Source organism: Aulonocara sp. 'chitande type north' Nkhata Bay, linkage group LG18, assembly GCF_057382095.1.
Source record: "Aulonocara sp. 'chitande type north' Nkhata Bay isolate Kocher_YH1m ecotype deep benthic linkage group LG18, A_spYH_male_GT1.1, whole genome shotgun sequence".
Lineage (NCBI taxonomy): Eukaryota > Metazoa > Chordata > Actinopteri > Cichliformes > Cichlidae > Aulonocara > Aulonocara sp. 'chitande type north' Nkhata Bay.
Window position 1 is genome coordinate 36,030,608 of NC_141361.1, and position 22,790 is coordinate 36,053,397.

The window sequence follows — 22,790 nt, forward strand, 5'->3', positions numbered from 1 at the left end:
TGCACTAGGAAATGTGCTTTGTTCTCTTACTAATATTAGTCCCTTATCACCCTTAAAAAATATTTTAACATGATCGTTAACTAGACTAACTAAGAACAATATTCATTTAAAAGATTTCATTCACTTCATGAAACTGGGGTTGTATAAAATACATTTTAGATATTTTAGAAAAGCGCTTGTTCTTCGCTATAAATCTGCACATTTAAATGTTTTTTTATGAGTCTTTGACCTTGCCACTCTGGTGGTCCGTGGGAAATTCATCTCACCCTAGAAGCTGAAATTGACTATTTTTCACTATGTCCTGCTAGCACACTCTTTTTCTTTCAGCTTTACTTTTTAACAAAAAACCCCCAAAACAAACAGTTCGCCTCATCATCCTGCTGTGCTCTGGTAATTTTTCAGAAATCATCCCATATATAGCAGATTTATTAGTTCTGATGTTTGTTTGTTTTAAAAAAGACATCCCTAATATATGCTTGTGTCTGTCTGTTCAGGAAGACAAAACAAACGTTCAAGTAGGAGCTATGTCTGTCAAGAGAACACAGTACAATATGATCCACAAGTAGCTTCACAAACAGACATAGTCATTTCTGTAATTTATATCCCTATCCATTCCACTGTAAAGGATCTGACTGATTATGATGTGAAGGCGATGCTCACCTCTGACACCTGGTCAGTGCTGGGCCTTTTTGCAGGTGCACAGGGGCATATATTCATATCATTGTCAAAAATTACACCAATTTACCACCGGAATTCAGCATTAAGAGCATAGCTGCCTGTTAGAGCTGGAGTCTGCTGCAGTGCTCACCAAGCAGACACTCTCACAAGGCATGTTGTAGACTTCTGCAGGACTGGGTTGTTCCGTGTGCAAGTGGCAGTGTGTCTGTGAAATTAAATTATTTGCTCATGATTTGATGTTTTATCCTACGCAGGGATTTTAACATAAATATAATTCAAGCATATGAGTCTGTAGAGATTCATTTGCTTTTGGAGCCAGCTTCAAGCAGCCTTTAAAATTCTACAGTCGATCTCCCTTTCCCCTCCTCAGCAAAGGTTGGCAGTAAAGCACCTGATGTTACTGTTGTTCACCCTTAAAAGACACGAAGAGGAAGAAGAAGAAGAACGCCCATTTTGCTTAGAGTGTCCGCATCGAAGAGTACAGAAATATCAACAGACAGAAGAGGACAAAGAGCTGCAATGGACGGGTAAATGTATTTATGTTGCAGCTGGTGCTTTTGGGTGTGCCCTCCACAGCTATGCGTGGGCCGTATTCAGAATAAAGCATTTCCCCTGCTCGGTTTGACACAGGCTAAATGTTAGCTCCCCTGCAAATCGTGAAGCTGTATAAAGCGAAGTGCACGACGTTAGCTAGCTAACGTCACGAAATGTATTACTGAAATGTCTTGATTGTGTGGGGAGCATTATTCAGCAGTATGTTTTATGTGTCTTTTTCTAACGTAATGGTAATGCCTCGTGTTAACAACCTAGTTAGATTAAGACACTTATGCGTTTCGACGTAATAATGCATTGTTTTGTGTGTAAAATAAAATTGAACGTTTGCTTGCTACATTAACAAAGCTGCCGGTAACAGTGGAATCAATGTAAGTGGTTTCATGGCATTGGCGACTATTACTGTCAGTTATTACAATTTTAATAAGCGATTAGTTAACCCGGCGTTAATGAATCATGTCAAAGCCGACATGACTTGACAGTTGGAGCTGCTCGCGCATTAACTGAAAGCAGGCTCCTTTGTCTGGAATAATGTATGCTACACTCACCTCTGTCGGGGTATTGTACATTAAGGGTTTAAAAATATATATATTATTATTTCACTGTGAGAGTGCGTCGCACAACAGTTTGTGCAGTTAACTATATGCAAAATAATGCAATAAATAAAGGCGGTTTTTTGGATTTAGGTTTGTTTTAAAACACTTTAGCATCAGTATCAGGTGCTCATACTGCTCGGACTGTACATTTGGAAAGAAAATGGATAAACGAAAGGTGTGTAAGAGGAACGTATATCAGTTTAGTAAATATGGCCATATTCAAAGCAGGCTGTAAAGTTGGTGGGTGTGTTGAAACAGAACAAATGTGATCTGTATTGTTTTTCTTCGAGTAGTAATATGATTTAAGGGAATATTGGCACCAAAACGACATATACTTTGTCATTTTTGTTACTCGCCTAGACGGTACAGTTTCTACTTAAAGCTCTGAAATAAGAAAATCAGTTGTTTTACAGACTGCATTGATAGTTGTATCTGTGCAGTCATCAGAGCTCCAAAGTATCGACAGTAATAAATGAACACAAGTTAAATTCTCACCAGCAACATAATCATTTCCAATTTTACTAAGCAATACTTCAATTTTGGTTTTAATTATGAGAACAATTACATTGTTTCAGTGCTCACGAGATTTGCAGTTTATCCTTAATCTCTTTTCCCATTTGTTTTTGGCAGTGATGTTGCGGTTGGTGTGAAAGTAAGTTGTATTGCTGAGTTTTGGTTTTTTTTCCCTCTACTCTTAACAATGATGTATTCCCTGACTGTTTGACATGATCTTTTAGATTTTTCTTTGTATACCTTTCAGATTTTGTTGAACATAGAAATTTTAACTTTTTTTCTTTTTTTGCTTGTTTTACTAGAGAGGCTCAGATGAGCTCAACATGTACGGTAGCAGCCCCAACTCTATGACTGGTGAGTTCAGTTGTAGCTTGAATGGAACCCACAAGCACCTCCTTAAAAAGTGTTTTACGTGCATATGATACGTGACCTAAAAGATAAATTCAGTGCTAACGGTTCCCAATATTTCTTTTCTCTGTCAAGTCATGATTTCACATTACAAGTTCATAATAGTTCTGTTCTTACTTCTTTGTTACAGTGATCCTTGAAAATGTGTCAGTGAACAAGTATGCCCAATAACATGACCCAAACTGTGTGGTTTGATATGAAAAGCTATTGATCCTTAATGTTTGTCTATATGTGCATATTCAGCGAATGGCAGTGACAGTAAGAAACAACGCCTGGACGAATCACCTCCCTCCAGAGTCCTCCACATCAGAAAACTTCCCAATGAGGTGTCAGAGACTGAAGTCATCGCTCTGGGGCTGCCCTTTGGAAAGGTCACCAATATACTGATGCTAAAGGGGAAAAACCAGGTGAGCTACAGTGAAATATTCTCGTTTCGGCTAGTGCTAGGATGGAAAATAAAACATTCAACTTTTACACAGAATGGGAAATTAACTATTATGCACTGGGCCTAATGCAAGGAAAAAAGGCTATTTTCAGCCGCTCCCTTATTCCAAAGGTGTCACAACAGCAGTGGTGTGATTTGTCAGAATCCAAGAACTGAATACTGTAAATAGATGATTTTACATTGTAAACTGCAAAAGAAGATAATACTAGTTATCACTTTACCCCCAAAAGCAAATGTTGAAAGGACAAAACTTTCCTAGCGAGTACTCTTGTAACAGTTACGTTTCTCTATCAAAATATGCTAATATTTGCATGTGCATGTGCAATGACAATAAAGTTGAATTCTATTCTATTCTATTCTAATACAGCAAATTTAGAAAAAAAAGCTCTCACATTATTTTAGTCACGGAAAGCCATTACTAACATAAGGTGAGCAGAGTTTATTTCCCCCCCAAAAATTCATTCCTATATTGAATGAGCGTCTGGCCAGTTATGAATACAGGTGGACTTACTAGTTCATTAAATTCAGTGAGACTGTGTCTGTTCCCCGGGGGCTTTCATTGGTGTTATTGATGCTCTGTGAAATTAGCCATTTGTGTTAATTTTTTCCTGGATTTTTTGTCACCTCAACTGTAGCATTATCATTCTTCAAAAGTTGAACATGGTGTACCTTTCCAGGCTTTTCTTGAGTTGGGCACAGAGGAAGCTGCTGTAACTATGGTGAACTACTACACAGCTGTCACACCACAGGTCTGAAGTACAACCTTTTCTATAAGCATTAATGTTTTCCGCTGTTGCTTTAATTCTTAGTAACTAATATGTGGATTTGTATTGTATTCAGGTCAGAAATACTCCAGTCTTCATCCAGTATTCCAACCATAAGGAACTGAAAACAGACTCTGCTCTTAACCAGGTAGATGGATTTATTTATTTGTATTTGTACACTAAAGACTGTCCTTCACCCAGTCCTCGATGAATTAATCTTAAATCACCTTATATTGTTGTGTCTTTTCTCTTTCCATTCAGAGGGCCCAGGCAGTACTGCAGGCAGTGTCAGCAGTTCAGGATGGAAGCTCTCCGTCTTCTGACCCAGGAGTTTTGGACTTAACTCCACCCCCCAGCCCTGTCCTGCGAATTATCATTGACAACATGTTTTATCCTGTCACATTAGATGTTCTACAACAGGTAAAACATGAATACTAAATTTGGCATTATGTTTGGTATTCACAGTCTGGTATTTTCTGATGTTTGGACTACAGGTCAGAAAAAGAGCACAGAAATAAACTAAGGGTGCATATATCCGATATTTCGATCAGATATCCAGTACTGACCCCAAAACTGGATGGTAAAAATGGTAAATGGACTGGTTCTTATATAGCGCTTTTCTACTGAGCACTCAAAGCGCTTTACAAGATGTCATGACAATGGACTGATCTATAGTTTGAGTCCTTCCTTTCAATTCTGTGTTTGTGTGCTATCCAACAGCTAGCTGCAGAGCTAAGGTAGCATAAAGCTAACCTCAGTTATACAAAGCAGCAGCAGTTTGGATGCATTTCTCATTGCCAACAAAGTTTTCTTGCTCAACTGTAAACTGTGGTTAGAGTGACCTGACATGACTGAAAACATAGGATGACACAACTTTGCTTTTTCTCACTTTGTCTCCCTCGTTCACTTTCACTCCTATTATATTCTTTCGTAGAGGCATTACATCAGGTCCCAGAGTGAAGGACATTGGTTTGGTTTAACACTTCATGGGAAGCTTTTATTATGGTAACATAACATGATGTTGTCAACTCACTCATATTATTTGCCTCCAGATCTTTAGCAGTGCCACACTTCAAGTGTCTGTGAGAAGAAAAAGCATTAATTACTGTGACTGTAATTGGTAGCACTATGTAGGCAGGATAGCGACTTAATTTAAAACTGGTATCGCATCATACTCAGCATTGGCAGATGTCCGCAGCCAACGTATTGGATGTTATCTGGAAAAAAATGAATCGGTGCATCCCCACATTGATCATCATCCCCATAAGACTTTTCAAAAGCTGTTTTTGCTGACTAGTCATTTGTCTATATAGTTTGAAACTGTTATCATAACAAATCTAATTGGTGGGACACTGGTTTAGCTCACTGGGTTGAGCATGTGACCTATATATAGCCTTAATACAGAATCCTGGGTTTGATCTGCCTCGAGGCCATTTACTGTACATTTTGCACGTGGTTTTTCTCCCAGCTTTCGTCTCTTGTCTCCACTGTCCATCATTACAATTAAGGGGTAAAAAGACCTCAAAATACATTTAAAAAAAAGAAAAAATTGTGAACCTTACTCAGTTTAAGTTTGCTGCTCATGGTTTTATGGTGTTTGTTTTTGTTTTTGTTTTTTCTTTTCCTCTTCTCAGATCTTCAGTAAGTTTGGGACCGTAATGAAGATTATAACCTTCACCAAGAACAACCAATTCCAGGCTCTTCTGCAGTTCAGTGACCCCGTCAATGCACAGCAAGCTAAACTGGTGGGGCCACAAATACACAAACTGGAGCTAACACTCAGAATGCAGACTTACTTATTTCGAATTAGAATGGGAAGCAGATTCCAGGATTCTTGGTTCTGTGGAACCAGCTTCCAGTTTTAATTGAGGAGCCAGACATCCTCTCTACTTTTAAGATTAGGCTTAAAACTTTAATTTCGATAAAGCATATAGTAAGGGCTGGATCAAATAGCCCTGAATCCTTCCTAGTTACACTGCAATAGGTCTTTGCCTTCCCATTGTTGTAGAAGCGCAAATAAAGTATGCAGGCAGATGCATAAATGGCTGACAAAACCAGAAAAAACAATGCTTAATGTGTTGAGCCACTACATGCTGACAGAGTAGCAACAGTGTCTAACACTTTCTTTTCTCCAGGGTTATTAAAGTATATCTCTGTAGGCTTTAGATCTGTCTTTCTATCTGTCGCCATCTATGTACCAAAATACAGTTGTACAACATTGTCGTTGTTGTTGTTGTTGTTGTTGTTATTAATAAAAATAATAATCTGGTACTGACCTCAAAATATGAGTTAGGAAGTGCTTTGCTCTATTGATTTCGTCTGACATCTTAAAAAAATTTCAGTATTTGATACCACAACATTGACTGCATGAACAGAATCAACTTTTGGAGACTATTGTACAAGCTTTTATTTCTCTTTTGTTCCTTTTACTTCAGTCTTTGGATGGACAGAACATCTATAACTCATGCTGTACTCTGCGGATAGACTTCAGTAAACTGGTCAACGTTAACGTCAAATACAACAATGATAAGAGTCGAGATTACACCAGGCCTGATCTTCCTACAGGAGATGGAGAGTCAACCAACAAGGATCATTCTTTACTGGGTAAATAGACCACCTCCTGAATCCATCTATCAAACATCAACTTATCTGTCCCTCCATTTATCCATAACCCTGTACTGTCACGTTCATAACTCCATTTTTTTGCTTTAGATGGAACACATCCACAAAGAAATTCTTTTGCCAGTCATGGGTCAATTTAAGGAAGTGAATTTGAAGCCAGTTTACCGACACATTATTACAGTTACACTGAATATGTCGTAATCCTTTCCGCTCTGTATTTGTTTGTGTATTTAAGAATAGAGAATAAAGAATGCAGTTAGTCATTATAATAATCAATCAATAAAGGCCAATAAATGCAAGTAAATAGATTGTTTGACCTACAGAGGGATGCATTTAAAATTAACTTTGAAAATTAAAGTGAATAAATGATCTGGCAGACATGTGTGGGTCCCTTCATGTGTATGCCTCCCCAGACAATTATGACCATCCAACTGGAAGCATAAAGTTCTCATTGGATTCTCCAGACCCTTTCAGATCGTTCACATGTGCTCATGATGAACCTGCTTTTTCTAATCTCTGAAAAACACAGTGCGCAAGTGGTTGACCTGCCAATTCTGGTATTCTGTGGCAAATGCCAGTCGGGCTCCACAGTGCCAGGCAGTGAGTCCAGGGCCCACTAGAGAACACTGGACCCTAAGCCACCCTTGTGAAGTCTGTTTCTCTTGTTTGGTCAGTTTGGAAATTTACACTACTGGTCTCCTGGAGGTCATTGTGTTGGGCAAGATTTCTGTCTCCCATCTGTGTCTTGGAATCTCCCGAGACTGTCCTGGGAGACATCGGACACTAAGAAACCTTCTGGCCGTGGCACGTATCGATGTGCCATACTGGAGGAGTTGGAATACCTGTCCAATCTCTGTAGGGGCTAGGTATCGCTGGTAGCGTCTCGCTACCAGTAGAGACACTGATAATAGCAAAATGCAAAACTAGTTAAAAAACATTAGAAAAGATAAAGAGGAAAACTTGTCAGTGGTCCCTACTTGTAAACCGTTCTTGTCACATTGTTGCCCCACTAGTGCACCTGTTGTTACTTTCATTAACACCAAAGCAGCTGTACCTGATTAGCCTTGCCCTTTGCTATTTACCTGACCAGATCAATATCCCATAAGTATAACTGACTTGGTGCTAGGGTCTGGTCTGGGGTGTTTAAAGTTTCTGGGTAATATTATGAGTTGTCCTCTTTAGCCTGATAAAGTCTAGCACGAAACCGTTACAAAGAAATATATTGCACAAGTCGTTGATGGTGCATGGGAGTCAGTTAGAAATGTGCAATACTTCATACTTTTGCAATTTATGCAGTATCAGACACAAAAGCAACTTTTCGTGTTATTGTCTTCATAAACTTGGTGTTCGTTTCTACTGCCCTTGTGCTCTTCCCTTTTACATTAATGTTATTCATTAATCACTCTGAATATATTCTGCAAAACAATCAACTTTAACACCTTGTTACTGTATTGTGTATTAGGAAGGGGCAAGTATTTGAATTGATCAACCAATCAAGAGTGTGACTTTCAAACAGACCCAGCTTTTTGCAGTGTAGTGCACATTAGTCATTTTGCTGTTTATACAGGATATTGAAAGCTTATTTTTCTCACAGGCTTCCTAAATATGCGTCTTCTGGGTCAGTACAGTAGGTGCACCGGGTCATCTCAACGAACTGCTTATGGTTGGGAAGCATAATGCTTGTTGCCAAATATAGTTGCGGCAAACGACACAAATTCTTACAAGCTTACATTACAAGATTACAAGTTTGTTGTAGTAGCTACAAATTAAACTGTAGACATAGAGAAGTATCTTCCATCTTTGAAGCAAAAGAGATCTTACTTGCATTTATTTCCATCAGGTTGTAGCTGTGGGTCAGTTTGTTACATTTTATTTGAGAAGCAAGTTTCTTTCTCTTAGACAAGTACACGTTATTCATAGCAAATGACACCATTTGTATACTGACTTTTGGATGTCCGTAACTTGTCTCTGGTCATTCTACTTGTACATAAATCATCTCTGTTCCTCTTTTTGTGAGGTGTCAGCTTACAGGTTGCTGGTGTATTGCAGCCGTGCTGTAATGCTGATATATCTTAGATCTCATTTAAGCACAGAGTTCTTTTTTTAATGTTAATTTTGTCTCTTCTAATCTGGTGACGATGCAGTATCTGACATGCACTATCTGAGTAGTTTTCGATAAATATTTACTTATTGACTGTAATAACTCATTAAATATAATACTGTTATTTAGGCCAGTATGGATTTTTGTGATATTTGTACTCTTTGGTGCTAGGTTAGCTAAGTGTTGTGTGGTATAAATCTAGCTGTTATTGTCTTGTAGGTACCCCATCTGGAGCACTAGCTTCCTACTCTAGTGGAGGAGGTTACTCATCTTCTCTCTCCCTCTCCCAGGGTGGAGGTACCTATACTTTTTTTTTTCTTATTTTTGTTTTTCCATGACTCTGCCTCTGTTACTGCTGCCCTGTCTCCTGTCATGTCCAGCTATGATTACTATAAAAGAATAGTGGTTACGAAATAGGTCGGTTGATTTTGGAACTAAATATATAAATGAGGCAAATAGTGGCCTTAAGAAACTGCTGTTTACCATCTTGTAAACACTTGGGTTCTTTGCAGTCCCCTGTATTATTATAGTTCATCACATAATAAATGTTTTTTCCCAATAATGTGCTGGCATTGATTAACCTGAACTATTTTTATGAGCTTTTTTAATCTTATTTTTAATATTTAAATATATGTATAGGTTGTGTTAAATTAGCTGTTTAAACTGTGCTTTTTCAGCTTAATTTAATAGCAATACTGAGAGTTTCAGAGATTTAAAGATTGCTGCGTTTTGAAGTCTTGAAGAATTTCTCTTTGTAGATTAACTTGTTCTGTTCACCAAAACACTTAAATGGTTTAAATGCAGGTTGTATGTTATGGCTGTTGATTTTTGTAAAAAAAAAAAAATATAGAAATAATATTCAGTCAGATGTGTGAAAACTTTGCTCATGGTTGTTTTTCTTCCCCATGTTTTAAAATGAGGGGTCTTTGTTGAGAGTGTAAATCTGTGTTGATTCAAATGGCCCTGTTAGTTGAATGCAGTGAGATTTGGGGGGGGGGAAATGTTATGTGTGCTTCATTGTTGTCGACAGCTACACCTTCCCCCAGCTGTACAGTTACAGCTGTTACCTGTATCCACTAGCATATTTTTATTGGGTATGAAATAAAAGCAACTTGGAAAAAGCTTTAAAGGTTAATTAAAAAAACAAACAAACAACTCAATAATAACTTATATTATTTACTGTTGTTTTAACTGTTTAGCTGTTATCCATCCGCATATGTTCCCCATTTACAGATTACAGCAGCCTTGATCATTCTTTGCTGTATGAATGATGTTGACTTTTGAAGGTTATGGGGCTAACAGCTTTTCTACTGGAAGCCCTGCTTCTCTATGTGGTTTACCTCTATAGAGAAGAAGCAAAAATGTTAAATGGTATAGTGCAGGTAATGTTCACTTTGGTGACCGTTCCCTTTCATTTCTGTAGTGCCAACAAGTACTCCTTTTTTTTTTTTTTAAAGTTGAGATAGCTAAAGTTAAATGGCAATTGTCATACCACCAATAACCTCAATCATGTCAGACCCTACCCTGAATTGGTTAGGTTGTCCATTTTGATTTCTTTTCATGTCTTTTTTTCTTTATCACATTTGAGGAATTGTTACATATTTCGCATTTCAGATCACAGTAGTTCTTTCATTTAGAATCTGTTAAACTGATTAAAAATAATAGCCCTGCCAATGCTTCATGCAGTTAGCTGACAATAAACAAGTGTGTTGGTGTTTCTAGTTTTTGTAGTTTAGTGTCTAATTCTGAGATGTGCCTTCTCTTGTGCTTTCCGAACAGGAGCCATCAGCCCTCTGAGTGCGGCAGCAGCGGCAGCAGCAGCTGCAGGTCGCGTTGCTCTATCAGGATCAGGAGTGTCAGGGGTCCTGTTGGCATCCAACCTAAATGAAGAGGTACACAAACCATGTGCATAATGTTAAAGTAATATTTTTAAGTTCTGTAAAATGCACTTATTTGAATTGTTGGATGCTGCTGAGGTTGGTAGTAGTGTAAATTCCTGTGTGGGCTGTGGTTGGATGTGTGCTATGTCTTTTGTGTGCTAAATTTTTCCCATATCTTCCTCCACTTAGCTAAAGTATAATACATCGTCTTGACCCCTAAGCTGTTTCAGGGTTTTCTTCACTTAGCACCAAAACTTTTTTCCCCAGTTAAATTGTCCAGTGTGGATTGGCCTTTAGTGTGGATTGGCCAATTTATCTTGTTTTCAAGAACTTTCTCAGATTCAGGAATGACTGTTAGGGAGTGGTGTGAGGGTGTGTGTGTCTGTATATGTGTGTTTTTGTGTCTGTGTGAGAGAGAGATGAATCTCCAGATTGATTTTGTTCTCCAAGACCCATCACAAGTCCTAAATTTTACTGTCTTAAAATATTTTCAACTACTTCATGTTTGATCCCATTGTGTCTGTCAGATGGTGAGAGGTTTCTCTGTAATAAACACCTGCATACTTGTATATTTTTTATCATAGCATTCTATTTAGTCTTTCAAGTTTTTGTTAATTTTCTAAGTGTAAATGTGCAACTATTCTGTCATCTGTTTTTCCAGTATCTTCTGTACCTGTTATCTTTTTCTGTGTTCCATCTCTCTATCAAACTCCTTCTCTTTTCCTCTCTCTCTGTCTGTCTTTGTCCCTCTCTGTATTGAAATGGACTTCTTAGTAAAATAGTGGTTTCACACTTCTACCCTTAGTGCAGGAGCTGTATCCTGACCGTTTCATAAGAGCACACAGTTTTCTCTGGTGACCAATCCGCTTGAGAGCAGCAACTTCCACATACACTTGGGAGTCTGCTCAATACAGTCCATTTGTTAAGTAGTGTTTGGGTGTGGTGTGGCCATTCTTCATATTGTAAGTGTTGAACCCAAGTGATGTTTTTCAGTCACTTGCTCATTCTTTCTCAACTCTGTCATCAAATGTATGGATGGATTTTAGCTGTCTTAACACAGTAGACTTGAGTTTCCAGTTTTCATAGTAAAAGAAGTCCCAGACAATGAGCAAAACTTTAAAAAAAGCTTTCATCCATCTTGAACATTCTAAAATTTTTCGACTAATTTTGGTAGTAGTAAAATGTGACAAACTGACACCCTTGTTTTGGCAATGGCCTCTGTTAACACAGAGGATCTTGTTCCAGGGTTGGACTACTTATAGTGATGACACAAGGACTTATTTGAAATGTTAGATTTTTTTTTTTTAAATAGGATGAAATTTGTAAAATGAATACATGTTCTTTTATGAATAGCTTTTTAGATCGTCCTGGTTTTAAATTGCCGTACATGGGAATGCGCCGACCCAATGCCAGTCATGACTCTGAAAGCTATATTAGGTATCAGTGACAGCGGGCCAATGAGAAACCAGTGTGACCATTAATGACATCACAGTAGTGTCACACTGAGCTTAAATGACACAAATGCATTCTTTCATTGTAGTTTGCTTTTACAAACAATGATTCCGAATCTCCTCCTCAGAGGGATGGAAACAGCTTTGTATTTTAGTACTAGCGGACTATTGGATCGGTACTCCGTATTAGCAGGTATATTACAGGTGTTATTGCCTTGGATTGGTGCATCCCTAGTAATGTTTGAATGAATAATTTATTGCTTTGCATTTAAGTGGTCTAGCTCCATTGTTTGTATAAAGCTCCTCCACACTTGTCAGTTTGATCTGCCAGACATGGATGGTGGTTCTTGTGGTGCTCGATGCCTCCAGCCATCTGCTTCATGGTACTGTGTCCTTTTGGTTTGATGTGTCCTGCTGCTCACTCTTCCACTCACTCTTTGTTTTTTTGTTTATTATTCTACCTGCCTTCCATTGTTTTGTTTTGTTTTCTTCGCTGTTAAATGCATTCCGAAAGAAATGTTTGCATATGTGTGTAAACAAAACTGGACTGTGTGTTTGAAATCCAGCCAGCAATCAATCAGACTCCGTTGATATTCCACTGATGCTCTGTTTACTGACCTCTGCTTTGGTTTTTGTCCTCCTCTCCTCCTTTCTCCTTTCCCTGCCTCCTTTTTTCCCTCCTCTGCTCCCCCTTCACACATTTATTTTCTCTCCATGTGGCCATCCATTCTTTACTGCCGCACACTTCTCTTAACCAATCATCTACATTTGCCCTGAATTATTTTGCCTCCTTTCTCACTTTTTACTCTTCACTTTTCTCACTCTGATCTAAAACCAATTTGGTTTTGCCATTTTGACCCTCCTCCTCTCCGAAACTCCCACTCCCCCATGGCCTTCATCTTTGCTCCACCCCTCACCATCATGGAAACCACCACCCCTCGTCCAACGCTGGGCGGTCTGATTTCTACCTTCGTCTCTCCTCTTCCTCCTCCTCTGCTCCTCCTCTTCCTGTCCTCTGCTCTGCGGTCTCTCTCTCTAAAGATGGTCACGCCTCAAAGTCTCTTTACCCTCTTCGGTATGTTCAACCTCTACTATTCTATCTGTATATCTCTCTCTGTTAATCAAGTTTTGTTCACTTTCTTCAGTGATGTCGTGGACTTCTGTATCTTCCTGTATTTCCAAGCCTTTCTCTATTATATTGTGTACTCAAGAGTTCAAATATACTTCTGTCACCACATTAAAAGTGCAGTGAGTCTGACAGATTGTCCATTCGGTCAGCTTATCTCTAAACTCAAGACACCAAAACCACTTACATATATACCCTATAACGCATAACAACTCTGCCTGGTCCACAGTTGGTGTAGCAGGCCTTCAGTCAAAAGACAAGTTTCTGTTTGGTTTTTTGTTGTTGGTGTTTTCTTTTTACATGTACAATTGCAGAAAGACGAAAAAGCCAAACTGTCAACTGCATATATGTATCTAAAATACTGCACCATATTTTCTTCAACTTAAGAATTTTTTCAAGTCAATAGTCGGGTGTCTCTGTGAACACTGAGAGAGCTTTTAATTGTTCATACTGAGCATGGAAAAAATGTATGGTATATGGACAAAAGTATGGGGAATCTTAAAATTTAGGTGTGTTTTGACTCTTTGCCACAGGAGTATAAAATTATACATCTAGCCATGCAGTCTGCAATTTGTGGAAGAACTCATTGAATTGGAGCATGGTACAAAAATAAAATGGTGATGTTGCAATAATTCAAATCGTAAAAGTAAAGTAAAGGTACAGAGAGGGGTCACTAATGCTCTGCTGACCCAAACATCCTCTGCCATTAACATCAACACAAAAACTGTCCACCAGGAGCTTCACAGCATGGTTTTCCATGGCTGAGCAGCTTCTGTACGTGTAGCTGGCATTGACAAGGTTTCAGACTGAGCTTAACAGTTTATGATATATCTTTAGTTTTGCATGTTTCTCGTACCACAGCACACACAGACCAGTAAAAACAAGAGAAAATGTTTTTTTAATGTCCATGGCCATTTAGAATCACCAGTTAATCTAACATGCATGTCTTTGGACTGTGGGAGGAAGCAGGATTTTTTTTTAGTGGAAATCCATGCAGGTACAGGGAGAACAAGCCCCAGCCAGCCAGTGCTTGAACCAGTATTTGCATTAATCACCCTAATTTTTTTCTTCTTCTTATAATTTTAAAACTGTACCCTAAAAGTGCATTAGGAAAGGGATTATTTAATGACTAGGAACCTGTTTCAGTGTTGATATGAACACCTGACTATTGTTTTAGGACTAACCTTTAAATACATTGAACATCTGCCTGTGAAAATGTAATTCAACTGCTTCATTGTAAAAGTGAGTGCTGAAAGGTTTTACAGCCAGTAGAAGTAATAGAAGCGTTGTTAGAGCACCACAGCGACCACAAATGAGATAAAATTTGTTTTAGATGAAATGGCAAAATAAATATTTGTTCCACTCTCAAGTTTATTAGCAAAGACCACAGCAGAAAGTATTGCATCCCTGCAGATTTCTGCTGTCTTTCTCCTTGTGCCTTGGCTACCATGTGTCTTTTAGTGGTTTTTTATTTTTTCCTTCCTTACTGATAATCAGGTTGATCACGACAGTCCTGTGTACTCATTAAGACTCATTCTTGCGCTACTTTTCTTTCTATCCTTCTTTTCCTAGATTTTGTTTTAAACAAGTGCAGTCAGTTTGCAGTTGGATTTTGCAGCCAATCAATCCTCTAAATAAGTTGTGTCACAAAGGTCACATTGGACTGTCGAGTAGCACGAGAGTTTCTTGCCTTTACACTCATATAAACTAGTTTTTAGTTTTTGCAACTCCAAGATGTCCACGGTTCAAAATATCTCCATTCAAAATCACTGAAAAGATATCAGTCGTTCTGAGTTCTAACTAAGTCATGTTCCTGACTTAGTTTACTCTATATTTGTTTAATGACGTGTATTTTTGACCATGTCCGTGTCTAGTTTTCCATTTTGAATTGCATTATTAGGCTGGATTTGTGAGTCCTGCATACACTGCTCAATAATCAATCAGGTGTCATTGCTAAAGCTCAACCACGATTTTCTCATTGGTTCACAGTCATGATATAAAACTACTCAGGTTCACAGAGGCATTTTATTGACTTTAAAGTTGAAGTCAAATGGGAAGATTCCATCTTTTTCATTTGTCTTTCTAGCACTAACTTTATTCCTTCCATCCTTCACACTTCTCCTTTTTTTATCTTCGTCGGCTCCATCTCTCCTGCTCTATCTGTCTTCTTTCTCTTCTCCCCTGCTCTCTTTCTCTCCTATCGATCTCCCTCTCTCGCTCGCGCTCGTTCTCTCTCGCTCTTTCTTTCTGTACCTTCAGGGGTCTATGGTGATGTGCAAAGGGTAAAGATACTCTACAACAAAAAGGACAGCGCTCTGATTCAGCTGTCAGATGGCAACCAGGCTCAACTTGGTAAGTTTGAGATCATTTAAGGCATGATGCTTGTATTTTTACAATCACTGTTTCAGGCTTAATGTGAAAACTTGCCAGTTCCACTAGTTGACATATTTTGAAGAACTCTTTAGGAAAAATGTATTTATTTATTATTTCACTGAAAAAAATGTTCTGTTAAAGATTCTCATTGATATGAAGAAAATGAAATGTGCTTTTGTTTTTGTAGCGCTTGAGATTTGCATGTACAAAGTCACTCGAGTAGTGATTTTGATGATTACAGTACAGTAATCATCAAAATCACTGCATCAGAAAATTTCATATTCTCAACATTTGTCAGATTTCAAGTTTTTTTTTTTCTCTTGGTTTGCATTTCTCACCTGTAGCCATGAGTCACCTGAATGGTCAGAAGGTGTTTGGTAAAGTGATGAGAGTGACACTGTCCAAACACCAGACTGTGGCTTTGCCCAGAGAAGGACTGGATGACCAACTATTAACTAAAGGTAAGATGATCCTGGAAGGCAACAAGGCAGTATCTTTCATGTTGCTTGTTGTGTATCAAAGGATTAACCCAGCCACGGGAGGCCACAGTATAATGGCTTGTCCAAAATAGTAGCACTTTTTCCTGTAATCATCATTAAAACCTTTACTGGAAACAGCTGGTACTTACCTTCATCAAACCACCTGTTTAACAAACTCTGATGTGAAGAAAAGCAAACTTTGCAGCTGCTCGCATCCACTGCCACTTTTTACACAGTGAAAAATCTGCAGTAAAGCTACAAAGGTTGTACTGAAATATACAGAAGTTAAAATGAAACATGCAGATGAACTGTTAATGTAATCCAATTTGGTGTTTAAATTAGACAACTGGCTGAAGGCTGGAGACAGCCATTCTGTTTTAATTTTTTAACAGTGTACAAACTTAAAACACTACAATTTCTAAAACTTTTGTTTTTGCACCTTTGAATATTTATTATTGCTCATTAATGAGACAAAAGTATTTCTTATCCAATTTATCGATGGAATAATCAATGAAATACTTGATTACTAAAATAAGTGATAACTGCAGCCTTACTCCAAAGCTGGTGTCAAGCCCTGCATCAAGAATAGCTGCTCCCTACAGGTGTCGCCACTGCAGCCCAACGCTCTGTGTGTTTTCCTTCACTACACTCCAACAAATCCTGTATGGAAATCTCGTTATTTATGATCCACATGTTTGACTTTACCAAAATTTGTGTGGCATACCAAAAAGATGATTGTGTGTCAAAGGAGAGACTTGACTTAAAAAAAAAAAGTTTGCTCACTTTGCCCCTTTGGATGTTACACTTCTATCGCCAACTTCATTATTTTAAATAAAGCCTGATCTAGTTACATAAGTGCATAAAACAATATGTAATAAAGGTAATTTAAGATGCTAGAAAGTTTTTTCTCTGTCTTAATGGCAGCGCTGTCCTGCTTGGGAGAACCAGATGCCATATTCAAAGATTGTTCACCTAGTCCAGGGGTCAGCAACCTTTAACACCGAAAGAGCCATTTCCACGCTAAAGAAAACACTGGGAGCCGCAAATACTTTTTGACATCTAAAATAAAGATAACACTGTATATACTGTTTTTACCTTTATGCTTTGTGTGAACAACTAAGGTATGTTGCTTATGAAATCCTTGAAGTGCTACAGAGAAAATTACATTTTATTTATGCAATTAACACATTTTGAACTCTTAAAGAAATATAACAAAAGGAAAGACACCCAGCTGAACTAAAATGATCCATGTAGCAAACAAAAACTGTTATATCGCCTTTGGGCTTTTGGAGCTTTTGGAGCTTTGACCTGACTTTTAAAAAATAATTGTAAAAAAGCACTATGCTGCTGAAAAATGAAAAATAGATATTTGTTAAATTCTGCCTAAATATGTATTTTACCTGGTTAATGTGTGTGGCGGGGCGTGGTCTGCAGCGCCGCTGCAGGGCAGGCGACGCACCTGAGCGGTACCCGCATAGATAGCACCCATCTGTGCTATCTATGCTGTTGTGTTATTATGTGTCGGGCTGTGAGCTGAAAAGCTACAGCCGGCTGTATGCGTACAGCAACCGTGTGTGAAAAGTGGTCAATAAAGAGATGCTGAAAAGCATGTTCATGGAAACATCGTCGGGTCTGCCGTGGTATGTTTACAATGGGACTTTCATCTTTACGCAGGACTGTAAGCTGTCGTCTGTGAGGCGTGAGCGGTGTTTGTTTTTAACATAGTTCACGGTGGAGAACAGCTGCTGACATAATGTGGATCCGAAGATCCATAATTGGCCTACCTGGGGTTGAAAGTCTCGATAAATGCACGGCGTTTCGGCGGGTACACCGGCTTCCACGAGTGTGACGCTTATTTTGAGCAATGAAAAAATAATAGAATATAATTTTATTTTTATATTTCAATATCACAATAATCTTCCAATTTAGAACTACAAGTTAAAAAAGAACTAACATAAATAAATCACACTTCAGCTAAATACTTCTAATTTATTTTCCCAAACCACGCGGAGCCGCAGTATAAGGACTAAAGAGCCGCATGCGGCTCCGGAGCCGCAGGTTGCCGACCCCTGACCTAGTCCATGAGTCTAAAAATGTTTGTAGTTTCTAGATTTGGTTATTGAATTATTTGCAAAACTTTTTAGCAGGTGTTTTTGTCAAGATGTGGATATTTTGTTTTCAATACACAGATTTTTCTGGCTCACCACTCCATCGCTTTAAGAAGCCAGGATCGAAAAACTTCCAGAACATCTTTCCACCCTCAGCAACGCTTCACCTCTCCAACATTCGGTAAAATAGCCACGGACACATTGTATTATTTACACTGAACAAAAATATAAACGCAACACTTTTGTTTTTGCTCCCATTCCCCATGGGATGGACGTAGAGACCTAAAATTCATTCCAGATACACAATATAACCATCCCTCCCAAACAGTGGTCACAAATCAGTCCAAATGTGTGGTAGTGGGCACATCTGCTATATTGAGATAATCCATCCCACCTCACAGGTGTGCCACATCAGGATGCTGATCTGACATCATGAGTAGTGCACAGGTGTACCTCAGACTGCCCACAACAAAAGGCCACCCTGGAATGTGCAGTTTTGTCTCACAGCAAAATGCCACAGATGCCACAAGCAATGAGGGAGCGTGCAATTGGCATGCTGACAGCAGGAATGTCAACCAGATCTGTCGCCCGTGCATTGAATGTTCATTTCTCAACCATAAGCCGTCTCCACAGGCGTTTCAGAGAATATGGCAGCACATCCAACCGGCCTCACAACCGCAGACCTCGTGTAACCACACCAGCCCAGGACCTCCACATCCAGCAGGTTCACCTCCAAGATCGTCTGAGACCAGCCACCCAGACAGCTGCTGGAACAATTGGTTTGCACAACCAAACAATTTCTGCACAAACTGTCAGAAACCGTCTCAGGGACGCTCAACTGCATGCCCGTCGTCCTCATCGGGGTCTTGACCTGACTCCAGCTCGTCGCCGTAACAGACTTGTGTGGGCAAATGCTCACATTCGATGGCGTCTGGCACGTTGGAGAGGTGTGCGCTTCACGGATGAATCATGGTTCACATTGTTCAGGGCAGATGGCAGCTGAGAATGTCCCAGTTCTTGCATGGCCAGCATACTCACCGGACATGTCACCCATTGAGCATGTTCGGGATGTGCTTGACCGGCGTATACGACAGCGTGTACCAGTTCCCACGAATATCCAACAACCTCGCACAGCCATTGAAGTGGAGTGGACCAACATTCCACAGGCCACAATTGACAATCTGATAGACTCCATGCGACGATGTGTTGCACTGCATGAGGCAAATGGTGGTCACACCAGATACTGACCGGTTCTGGGTCCCCAGACCCCCAATAGCGCAAAAAACTGCACATTCCAGGGTGGCCTTTTGTTGTGGGCAGTCTGAGGTACACCTGTGCACTACTCATGATGTCAGATCAGCATCCTGATGTGGCACACCTGTGAGGTGGGATGGATTATCTCAATATAGCAGATGTGCCCACTACCACACATTTGGACTGATTTGTGACCACTGTTTGGGAGGGATGGTTATATTGTGTATCTGGAATAAATTTTAGGTCTCTACGTCCATCCCATGGGGAATGGGAGCAGTAACAAAGGTGTTGCATTTATATTTTTGTTCAGTGTATAATTCTTTGCTTCAAGGTTATAACAGTTGCTGTTTTCCTGTTTAGTGATGGGGTAGGAGAGGATGACCTGCGTCTTCTGTTCTCCAACAGTGGAGGGACTGTGAAGGCCTTCAAGTTTTTCCAGTAAGTAACCTTTTCAGGATGAAGTTATTTAAGACACTATAAGTGGTATTCGTTCTACTTTAAGTTAAAAGCAGTAAACTTTGAAACACTTTAGATAAGTAGCATGCAATTCACTGGGGTAACTTACAAAAGAACACTAGAACCACAAGGGGATCATTTTGACCCTTTGGAATTTTTTAAATTATGTAACTGTGGTCAAATTAAAACACTATCATTTCATATTCCCAAACCATTCCTATAATGGGTTTTTTCATCAAATGGGACATCATTTTGTTCCCATAGAAATTAATGAATAACAAGAACAGAACATGTTCGGTTGCCTAGTAACACATATTGTTTACACACATTTTGATGTGCATATTGCTATGACATGAGGCAGAGCTAGCTGGATGTGATGGATTGATAAAAGATGAATAGTTACTCCGGGATTGAAAGGTCGTGGGTGGGATGCTAAGTCGTGTCAGAGCGCGTTAAAGAAGGTGGAGTGTGTGAGAGAACACATGGAGAACCTGGTGGCTGTACAGAGCAGTGAAATCCAGAGCTCAGCAGCCTGAGCTCCAACTGTTTATTGATTGATTTATTAAAACATTCTAATATATATTTGAACATTGCAGCCTGTAATGAAATAATCAAATTATCAAATTCTGGCAGTTGTAATGTTAAAGAAGAAGTGAACATGAGTGAACATGTTTTTCTTGCTCCCTGTGACATTCAACTTTTCTTTGTTTCCCGATTAAGAGACCGTAAGATGGCTTTGATCCAGATGTCATCAGTTGAGGAAGGGATCCAAGCCCTGATGGATCTTCACAACTACGACATGGGAGGAAATCACCATCTGAAAGTCTCCTTTTCAAAGTCTACCATCTAATCCAAATCCTTGTCACATTCAGATCTGTGACAAGCCAACAAGTCACTGTCAGTGGTCCCCTTTTTGAAAATTTCCTTGGAATAGTTTTCAGTGAAAAAAATGAGAAAATCAGAATTTCACTACAATATATTTTCTCAACCAGTAGAAGCAGTGCTTACCTCAGTCTCAGCCCAGAGGCAGTTCTGCTTTGATCCGTACAACATGTTAAAGAGCAACTAAACACCAGCTGAATGTGTTATCTTTGTTTACCAGGGTTACAGGTGAAAAAGACTTCAAATCTAACCTGGTGTTGAGATCCTCTTTAGAGCAGTACAGACTGGTAGTTTTCATTTAAAGTGCGGTCTGTGGTTTATTTCGTGTTGAACTGTCTGTCAGAGTTGACCTCTCCCTGAATTTATCTTTGAAGTCTGAGTCACTTCTCTATGTATTCCTTTCTGAACCACCTACTCTTTCAGCAGATACCAGTTTAAACATCAGGCTGGCATTGTTCTGAAAGCCATTTACATCGTCTCTGCTCCTCTTTGGTTGTCTGTTATTTTAAGATGTTTTCTGGACTGTTCCGCTTCTTCAAATCTCATGTAGTTCATTGCCAAAGTATGACATGTTCAAGGGAAAAAGAAATCTAGCAGTGGGCATACAGGAGTCGAAAGAAATGTAAATATGACCAGTATTACATTAGAAGCACTCGTTACTTAGAGGGGGTTTCTTTACCTACACCCAGTCATTTTAAAATGTAGTTTAAACACCAAGTGTAACAACAGTTTTTAACACTTAATGCACAAGAGTCATTGTGTCAGAATTTCACCATTTCTGTTTTTTTTTTCCTTCACTTGCATACTTTCTTGCTGGTTATCCTGTCTCTGAACAATCATTTTGGAAATTGTTTCTACATTTAAAGAACATTAGAAAGTCTATTGTACCTTTTTTCTATATGATTTTAAAAAGATTTGTAGGAATGATAGTCATCGTTTGAAGTGAATTATGCTTGTTTCGGACATGTATGTCCCTGAAATGTCCTTCACAGCACAACATAGAATGTATCGACTCATTGTAATCATATTAAGGATACAAAGGTGATGCCATCTGTTTCCTGTTTAAATCCCATCTTAGTCATTGGAAAAGCAGCCGTAAGTGGATGCACACACTCACATGCACAGGATTCTTGCTAATGCTATCTGTTTAAACAAGGGTTCAACATGTCATTCTGGTCTCTTGATATTAGGATAACCCATCGGGACCTAAGTACATGTGCCTTTAGTTTGATTTTACTGTTGTGTTTTTAAACAACATGTGTATTGGTAATGATTGCCAATCTTTTGTTGTAAACCTATGTTTGGAAAAAATGTCTTGTTAATTTTAAAAAGAAGCAAACCTTGTCTTTCAGTTCTCTTTGACAGTCCGTGGTTATTTATCAAAGTGAGACGCACAAAACTTGTCACTGTTTCAGCTGAGGTCGCCTCATAAGTTGGTTTTATTTCTCTCACCTCTCGATCTTGTTTCCAGCTGCAGAGTTTATTTTTAGACCGTTTTTAGATGATTCTTGTAAATTTTCTACCTGAGTTCAGTTTCTTTTGTGATAAGATTCAGATTAGCACAAATTAAACACGTCTTTTCTACCAACCAGCTCAAGTAAAATTGTGTTTGTGTATGTCTGGGTAGTTTCAGGCCTCTGCTCTCATCTGTACCTTATCTATAATAAACGTCTCTCACTCTGTTCACTTCTCTCTGCTCTCACTTCTTTCTCTCAGCTTTTCCCTCTTTTGGCTATTCTCTTCTTACCACACTTGCAGAGAAAAAACGCTGCACCTCCAAGGAACATCATTTGTTCTGCCTACAGTCTCATTTAAAATAGAAAACAAAATTATTTTTAATATGAAGACACCTCCAGCAGAACAAGGCTCAGAGCTTTACCTCTGTTGTGTTTATAGCCTTTTGGTGCTTGGATTAATCAGAAATAACGCAACCTGCTGTGAGGTACAGACCATCCAAGAAATTTCTGCTTTAAATGGGTGAAATTCCACCGGAGTCCCTTGGCATTCTGACTCTCAAATAATTGTCTTCAATTGTATTTCCATTTAGTATTATCTCATGAATATTTGTTTCCATACATGGAGTAGCTGTGACTCAGGAGCTA

General features: G+C 39.0%; 1 protein-coding gene across 3 annotated transcripts; it reads left to right on the forward strand.

Annotated features, from left to right (window-relative positions):
• The first annotated feature begins 1,088 nt into the window (after positions 1-1,088).
• On the forward strand, positions 1,089-22,374 carry LOC147309094 (polypyrimidine tract-binding protein 2-like). Of its 3 annotated transcripts, none has more exons than XM_086271045.1 (17): positions 1,089-1,205; positions 2,457-2,478; positions 2,642-2,693; positions 2,991-3,154; positions 3,870-3,941; positions 4,033-4,104; positions 4,218-4,376; positions 5,591-5,701; positions 6,392-6,560; positions 8,899-8,976; positions 10,459-10,571; positions 13,052-13,085; positions 15,396-15,488; positions 15,854-15,970; positions 18,178-18,277; positions 19,711-19,788; positions 20,527-22,374. In XM_086271045.1, exons 1-17 carry the CDS (start codon positions 1,198-1,200, stop codon positions 20,654-20,656), a joined length of 1,572 nt encoding a protein of 523 aa, XP_086127171.1. In that variant the 5' UTR covers positions 1,089-1,197; the 3' UTR covers positions 20,657-22,374. The 3 variants fall into 3 exon arrangements, with proteins under 3 accessions (XP_086127171.1, XP_086127173.1, XP_086127172.1); XM_086271046.1 differs by lacking the exon at positions 1,089-1,205 and adding an exon at positions 1,782-2,001; XM_086271047.1 differs by lacking the exon at positions 2,457-2,478 and having other exon boundaries at positions 1,187-1,205.
• The last annotated feature ends 416 nt before the right edge of the window (positions 22,375-22,790 follow it).